Genomic DNA, 8569 nt, shown 5'->3' on the forward strand with positions numbered 1-8569 from the left:
TGCTTGCTGAATAGGAATCAAACAGAGACCACATAGGAATCAAACCACACACACCACRGGCTGAGCTCTCACAGGTTCTCTCCCTTGTTTTCCAGGGTTATGGAACACCTTGTTTTTCACCTCCAGTTTAGCTAAATCATTCCCAGAATGCTCTGGCTGGCCAAAGTAACAGGAGAGAGCAAGAGTTTTACCGGGGTAACAATGCCCTTGTTTCATAAATCTACCTTAGAGTTTCTCTTCAAAAAGTGTCAGTTAATTAGTAAATAATCCTKAGAAAGCAACAACATGAGCTCTTTGTTGCTCAAGCTGGAGCATGTGGCACTGGGGGAATCATGGGGCCATCAAAGGAGTACTGTGGGGTATGGGATGAGGTCTGAACCCCCAGCAGGGCCCAGGGTTGTGACCTGGGCAGTGTTTGGGATGAGTTCTGTGCTAGGTTTTATGGAGGAACCTCAGGCAGAGACACCCCAGGTCAGTGACCTTCTCCTGACAAACCCTGGCTGTATTTCTCCATCAGGGCTGCATTTACCTAAAAACTAGAAGCGGAAATGACACAAAATAGATCYCCCAAATCAGCATCTGCACCCCCTGTTTGTGTTTGCAAGAGCTGCAAACCAAAGCAGCTCTTCCACCTGCACAGCTGGAGAGGGCAAGGAGCAGACAYCCACAGGTGACACTGGGTGGGGAATGCACAATAGGCAGAACCCAGGCATATAAATCCAAGTTATAGAACAGATCTGATTTCAAGAAGTGTCTAAATTAAGCCTCTAAACTGGCTCTTCRGAGCTGTGGTTTTCCTACGCAAAACTATTCTGGAAACTGCAACTATCTTGGACTCTGGGGGTGTGAAAGAAATATAAATTTGTTCTGTGAGGTTCATGTCCTTCTCTTCCCTCCCCTGGCGCATCCCTAAATCCTCACCCGTATCCAAAGCCTGCAGCTCGTCCTTTCACTGACATTGAAGTAGGAAGTGTTGCCTCATTTCCCTCCCACTCTCCAGTGTGAATCTTCCTCCTGGATCCCAACGCTTTTCTCAGGCTGACACRCAGCCTCTCCTTGCTGGCAGGTCCCTGTGCCACTCTTCCCACTGTCCCCTTCTCCCTGCAGGGCTGCCACTGCTGCCTCCCCTCCCCTCCCCTCCTTAAGGCACTGCCACTTGCTTTCTCTGCAGGTCCCAGGTCTGTTTTTAGAGCTGGTGTGGGTTGGATGTGCTCCATCCCATCATACCCAGCGTGGTGTCACTGCCCTGGTGCTGTGTCCCAGCTGCTGTCCCCAGCCCCTGTCCCCTGCTGCCTCAAGGGCTTCTGGTGACCTTGGGGACAGTCAGGTTATCGCACTGATCCTGGTCAAAGCATCCCCTGTCAGTGATGTTCACCAGTGGGGGCTCAGCCCGGGGTCACTCAGGGATTGGTTGGTGCAGTATTTGGTATCCCTCCCTGAGCAGGAACAGCCTGGGCAGAGCATTCACAGGGAATCACAGCATTGTTGAGGCTGAGGATCCCTCTGAGATCATGGAGTCCAGCCCTGCCCCCAGCACTCACCCATGTCCCCAAGTGCCACATCCACCTGGGTTTTGAATCCCTGCAGAGTGGGCACTGGTGGTCACCTCTGCCAGGCTGTGTCACCTGTGCTTGGTGTGAATGGCTGAACCACACAGATCTGAATCCACACCTGTGGGCATGGGACGGGCAGCAGGGCCTCTGACACCTCCTGTCCCCAGCTGACGTGGCCAGGTCCATGGGGGCCAAGGTGGTGATTGCCATCGACGTGGGCAGCCGGGACGAGACCGACCTGACCAACTACGGTGACTGCCTGTCGGGCTGGTGGCTGCTCTGGAAGAGGTGGAACCCCCTGGCTGAGAAAGTCAAGGTACTGAAAAGGCAGCTGGTTTTCCACAGCACTGGGAATAGTGGGAGAAGTGGGGAGCTTCCCTTGGTGGTCAGGGAACAAGTCTGTGCCAGATTTCCTCTCTGGGTTTGAGTTCTTTTGCAGAGACCTGGGCAGTGCCCTCACATCTCAGGGAGGGCAGTGATGTGGGARGGGGCTGACAGAATTTTTAGAGCAAAGGAATCTCTCCTTAGARCTGCATAATCTCTGATAAAGTCAGAATTTATTAATTTTGCCAATAAAAGCAGTAAATCTGTCCAGTTAAGTGTTGCTATCCTGTATATCTCTGAACTGCTGATTTATGGAGATTTTAGCACTTGGCAGTAATTAAGTACAACTGATAACCATGGGTCAGCAGAATATGATTTTATTGTTATTATTTTCCTTTTGTTGCATGTGGCCAGGCCAACTCTGTTCCTTAGTCTGCATTTCCTGAATTTCCTGGCTTGGCAGCTGTCTCCCAAGTGAATATTGATTTTAATTTTTTCCTCCTCATTGCATTCCCCAGTTGGAATTGCTCTCAGTAGTACCCAGTGAAATATTCTAACTGCCCAAATGACAACAGGCACCCAYGGAAACACAGAATTCCTTCTGAACGCCGTAAAACATTTTTTTTTTACTGGTAGTGGTGAAACTTAGGCTGAACAGAGGGATGGTAGAGTCTCCATCTGTGGAGATGGCCAGCACTCAGCTGGATGTGGTCTTGGGCAATCTGAGCCTGCCTGGGCAGGAGGGATGGGCTGGATCTTGAGGGGTCCCTGACCACCTCAGCCACCCTGCAAAATCTCTGCCCTGGCACTGGGCAGAGCAGAGAACCACAGAATTACAGAATGGCTTGGGCTGGGAGGGACCTGAAAGCTCGTTCAGTTCTGCTGGACACCTTCTACTGCCCCAGGCTGCTCTAAGCCCTGTCCAGCCTGGCCCTGGGGATACTCCCAGGGATCCAGGGCATCACTGACTCCTGCCTGGAAGGATCCCTGTGCCCCTCACCTCAGCACAGATCTGTAAGTTATACATATACACATACATATATACATAAATACACGTACACATATACATACACATATACATATACATACACATATACATATACATACACATATACATAGACATAGACATAGACATAGACATATACTCTGCAGCGACTGAGGCACAGGCTCCACACTGGTGTGTGAAGGCATTCATTGCAAAAATCCCGGATTTTTAACCCATTAATTTGTCATGAGTTTCCATTCTTGTGAAGCACAACAAAGTGTCTGAGCCAACCCCCATAAACCATGATAGGAACATGCACTGGTTATAACCAGCCCCACACACCACAGGCTGAGCTCTCACAGGTTCTATCCCTTGTTTTCCAGGGTTATGGAACACCTTGTTTTTCACCTCCAGTTTAGCTGAGCCATTCCCAGAATCCTTCTCTGGTTGGCCAAAGTAACAGGAGAGAGCAGGAGTTTTACAGGGGTAACAAGGCCCTCGTTTTGTAARGTTTTACTGATCCACAACAATATTYYKCTATATCCTGGAATATAGWGAATCTTGGTTCAGCCTYRAATTTACCTAAAAATAGCCTGAAAATARCCTGAACCTTGATTCAGCCATGAGCTGCAGAGATCTGTGGGGAGCCAATCCCATTTCCACTGCTGACCATGGAGCCCCAACCCTGCCCATCCACGCTGGGACATGGCTGGAGGTGCTGCCTTGCAGGGGCATCCTCGGTTTACTGCGCGCCACCCCGCTCTTCCCTTGTGCTGAATGCACTGAACACGTTCTGAAACTCAATTTGAGAAATCAAATTTGTGCCTTGTGTGTGCTGGGGCAGGTGCTGAACATGGCCGAGATCCAGACRCGCCTGGCCTACGTGTGCTGCGTGCGGCAGCTGGAGATGGTGAAGAACAGCGACTACTGCGAGTACATCCGGCCACCCATCGACCGCTACGGCACCCTGGACTTTGGCAAGTTCGATGAGATCTGTGTAAGTGCCTCCCTGGGCAGCCCAGAGCCCCCCTGGCTGCTCCTCACTGCTCTGCTGCTGTTCATTAGTGCTGGAGACATGGAGAGAGGGCAGGGGCTGGCACTGAGTGAATCACTGACACCCAGTCGTGCTGGGGAATGCTGTCCCAGCCAGGAGATTGGATTAGAGGCAGGAATTGAGTTAGGGCTCTTCATTATATAATGACCTGGAATGTTCTTTTGGTGGCAGTTCCTGCTCAGTGGGAACTCCTGGGAGCTGCCCTGGGCAGTTGGGGTTTGTCACTGCTTTGGGTTGGGGTTTGTCTGCTTTGGGATGGGGTTTGTCACTGCTTTGGGCTGGGGTTTGTCTGCTTTGGGATGGGGTTTGTCACTGCTTTGGGATGGGGTTTGTCATTGCTTTAGGATGGGGTTTGTCTGCTTTGGGATGGGGTTTGTCACTGCTTTGAGTTGGGGTTTATCACTGCTTTAGGATGGGGTTTGTCACTCCTTTGGGAAGGGGTTTGCCGCTGCTTTGAGCTGGGGTTTGTCACTGCTTTGGGATGCGGTTTGTCACTGCTTTAGGATGGGGTTTGTCTGCTTTGGGCTGGGGTTTGTCACTGCTTTGGGCTGGGGTTTGTCACTGCTCTCCCCTCCTCCTGGAGCTTGTTGTTGCATGAAAGATTTGCAAAAGGCTGTCAGGGAGACCTTGAATCCTGGAAACAGGGAGAAACACAGCAATACCCGTTTCTGTTAATATTTCAACATTTCTTTTAATAAAACATCATCCACAATTCCTCTGCACCCAGTAGAGGGTCAGGAAATAGCACCAATATCAGTGGAAGGACACTGGAAAAATGGTGCTGTCAGGTGTCATCACTAGGATTGGGTTGGTTGTTTGTGTCTGAGCCCAGCATGGGCAGAGCTGGCTCCAGGTGTGCAGGGAATTGCTTTGGTGACATAACCCAGTGTTCACAGCAGAAATGTCCCTGCCCAGGCAACAAAAGCAATCCTGGTTTATTATCTCTTGTAAAGAAGGTGATTTTGCTGTCTCCTTCCATTCTTTGCCTGTTTTGGCCATGCAGGCATCTCCCATCTCCAGATATTCCTGCAGAGCTTTGCTCCTCTCCCAGACTGGAAAATCTCCACTCCTTCTTTGAGTTCATCTCAGTTTGAGTTCAGTGAGAAGCTGGGATGCTCTTTAGGCTGCAGACTGATCTCTTTGGTTATGGCTTAACAAACACTGACCAAGCCCAGGAGCACAGTTCAGCTCTGCAAATTCACATCYGAGACTCCTTAGGATGCACAGCAGCTATTTCAAACCACCTGCTGATTTCTCCAGTGTAAATATTTTCTCTAGAATATTTAGTGCCCCTGGCTCCTGGGCAAATGCTKTTTTCTGCCAGTGGATCTGGGATTCTGCTGGTAAATAATGTTCTTTGCCAGCTGGAGAGCCCTGGCTGAGCTGAGAGCTGTGACGGACAGGCRTGGCAGTTCATCACAGGAACAGACCGTGGGCTGTCTCATCCTGGTGCTGTCCTGATGTGGTGCTGTTAAAAGGATGTAAAGGCACCCGGGAAATTCTGTCAGTGCAGTAAAACTTGAGAGAAGGGCAGTTCCTCAGACCTGTCACTGTCTGAGAGCAGGTCCTGGGCATGAGGTGCTGTGGGGATGGAGGGGCAGCACCCCCAGATCCTCATTCCCTAAATAACTTCTGTCCATGAGGAAGCTTTAAACTGTGCTGGCCTCAAATGGAAGCACAACCCAGGGAGTCCTTTATCCTTAGGGGCTGGGAAGCAGTGGGGTTTCATTTCAGCTGCGTGCCTGGATTTTACAGAAAGCAGAAATGGGCACCAGCATTTCCCAAGGAACTGAAATCTGTCCTTGTTTACCCCCTGTGTTGTATAACCCTGGAGCAGTGGTGGTTGTGGGTCCCTTCCCTCAGCCTCCCCTGGTTATTTTGGGTCAGCCTGGCCCAGCCAGTGGCAGAGCTGTCATGTCCTTTTTCCTCTGGGTGATCATCCCCACCCTGGGCTGGGGTAGGCTGGGTGAGGTGAATTCCAGTCCAAGTGACTTCTGTGCTCTGAACCTTCATCCAAAAACCAGAGGAGACACAACAGCAGAGGTTTGGTGCTGCACGAGGGCAGGGGAAAGGATCTGGGTCTCTCAAAACCTATTGCTCTGTCCTTCCCATTTGATTTTTCAATGTGATTTCTCCTGTGTTCTGAGAAAAAGAGTAAAACTTGGAGTGATGGTTCCATTTTTCCCAGTTGTTCCCATGTTAATGGCAGTTATTAATTACTTTTTTTGTCCCATTTTTTTTTCCCCAGGAAGTGGGATACCAGCATGGAAAAACCGTGTTTAATGTGTGGTGCAGGAGTGGAGTCCTTGACAAGATGTTAAAGGACAGGCAAGAGACCTGCAAATCCAAAACTGATGTGAGTGCTTGGTGAAATGCTCTGTTCTGCTCTGGGAGGGGGGCAGTGCCCTGAGGCTCCCAGCTATGGGTGATAAATGTATTTTAGGCAARCAGAGGTGGGGTCAGTCCTTCAGAAACGCCTTTCTTTGAGGCACAGCCTGGRTGGAGGAGGTGCTGCAATTCTCTGACCATCAGTGGCCGAGGTTCTGCTGAGTCCGAGCCCAGCCTGTCCATCCCTGGTTCCTGCTGGTGCCCATCCTGTCCTGGGAGCTGCTGTGGGTTCAKGTGCTGCTCACACCATGGCACACTGGGCAGGCACAGGGAACCTCTGCAGGGTTATTTCTCATTTCTTGCAGTGCCACAGACCYGAGGTGGCACCTGGAAGTTGTTCCTGCTGTGAGGAGCTGCTCTGCCAGGGCAGGGCTCTCTGCCAAAGGGTGGGAATTGGGATGGCTGGCATGGATCTCAGCTGGCCCTCAGGCTGGGACTCAAAGGCCTCTCAGCTCTTTCAGAAAACTTGATTTAAAGCCTTGCTGGAGACGTGGTTTTAGCCAAGGGTTAAAATCTCTGCAGGGATGGAGCCCTGTTGCCTGGTTGCTTTGCCTCCTCACTCCTCTCTTTCCAAAGGCATTTTGTGGAGCCCTCACTGAGGCCTGTGGTGCTGCTAAGGGGTGTCACACACACCTCATCCTGACCAGTTCCTGGGCATGGTGAACCCACAGGCTGCATTTACCTGTGTTGCTGTGTGCTTGTGGATGTCTGCTCACAAGGAGATAAAAATCTCCTGGTTTTACCTGGGCYGAGTCCCTGGAGTCGGTTTCACAGCTCACTGGTTTGGATTTCTTGGTGGGGTAATTGCAGTTTTTGAAGAGCAATCACCACCTTTTTGAGGAATTTGGACAATATATTTTAATATMTATCATATAATCTCCTTCCTGTCCTTTGAATCCCTCTGATTCAAAACCCAAGTGCTACAAAGGTTTCCTGTTTCACCCAGTAATTTTTCTTTATCATCTTTCAGAGAGAGGGAAATGAGCAGTAATKTTTTAAGTGCTGGCCAGAATGAATCATAACTGTGGTGAGCCTCACTAAGGGAGGTCAGATGAGGTGACAGATGACACTGAGGGTTTGCAGCTCTCCAGGGATGGGTGGCACAGCAYTTTGGCTCGGAGGTGGGGACAGGAGGGGCAGCACTGGCAGGAGGGGCACTGGCCCAGGGTTGAGGGGTGGGTGATGCCACATCTGAATGTCAGCAGAGGCTGTGAGTCACTGAGGGGATGGAAAAGGCTCTGCTGGGGTGGGATGGGTGTCACCCTCAGCCYCGGGGGGGCTCACAGTGCCCATCAGCACATGGAGCTGCCTGGAAGGGCCACRGGGCTTTGGAAGGGGCACACAGGGACTGAGCAGCTGAGCAGCCCCAGATTCCTCAGCCTGGGAGTTCTGCTGGATGAGGAGGTGCTTTAGGGCTGCTGGAGATGGGTCTGCAGTCAGATGCACCTCTGACAGCTCCTGCTCTGCAATGAGGGGCAGTGATTGAGGCACAGGCTCCACACTGGTGTGCAAAGGCATTAATTACAAAAATTCAGGGGTTTTTAACCCATTAGTTTATTTTATGTTTACATATAGTGAAGCACAATGAATGTGTTTTACCCAACCCCATAAACCATGATAGGAACATGCCCTGGTTGTAACCAACCCCCACACACCACAGGCTGAGCTCTCACAGGTTCTATCCCTTGTTTTCTAGGGTTATGGAACTTATTTTCCACCTCCAGTTTAGCTGAGYCATTCCCAGAATCCTTCTCTGGTTGGCCAAAGTAACAGGAGAGAGCAGGAGTGTTACAGGGGTAACAAGGCCCCTTTTTTGTAAGGTTTTACTGATCTGCAACAATGAGTGGCTGGGGTTCAGTTTTGGTGCTAAAAGTCACAAGGAGCAGTCAAGGGAGGGAAATTGTGTCTCAGAATTGGTTATATSCTCTTTCAGCCTCCCTTCTGTTACCGGTCAGCAACAAACCTCAAACATTTTCACTGCTGTAACCAACTTTTCTTTCAAAGAAAACTTCTCTTTTGATGGGATCCAGCACTGGAAAGGAATATTTCACTGAWATCATGGTATCACAGCAGCGTGATGGATGTTTGTCACACCTTCCCTGGGCTTTGGGGCACTTCCCTGCCCTGGAGATCAGGCACAGCCTGTCCCTGCACTCACCCAGTAAAGAGGCACCGAGTGCTGATGGCTGATGTGAGGAAAATTAATCCACAAGCACCAGAGGTTGTCCTGTAACTTCATTCATGAATAAAGGGAGAGGCCATGGG

At 50.5% G+C, this 8569-nt stretch overlaps 1 protein-coding gene across 1 annotated transcript in view; it reads left to right on the forward strand.

Moving 5' to 3' along the window:
• PNPLA7 (patatin like phospholipase domain containing 7) overlaps window positions 1–8569 on the forward strand; it is a gene marked incomplete at its 5' end in the record, with an annotated part of 134385 nt that overhangs the window by 116308 nt on the left and 9508 nt on the right. The window contains 3 exons of the mRNA XM_057378351.1: window positions 1721–1869; window positions 3707–3859; window positions 6165–6272. Of these exons, the coding sequence (XP_057234334.1) occupies window positions 1721–1869; window positions 3707–3859; window positions 6165–6272 (410 nt within the window). The remainder of the gene's footprint in view (window positions 1–1720; window positions 1870–3706; window positions 3860–6164; window positions 6273–8569) is intronic.

This window comes from Malurus melanocephalus, unplaced genomic scaffold (assembly GCF_030028575.1).
Source record: "Malurus melanocephalus ecotype Western Australia unplaced genomic scaffold, MMel_1.1 scaffold_355, whole genome shotgun sequence".
In the NCBI taxonomy this organism is placed as follows: Eukaryota; Metazoa; Chordata; class Aves; order Passeriformes; family Maluridae; genus Malurus; species Malurus melanocephalus.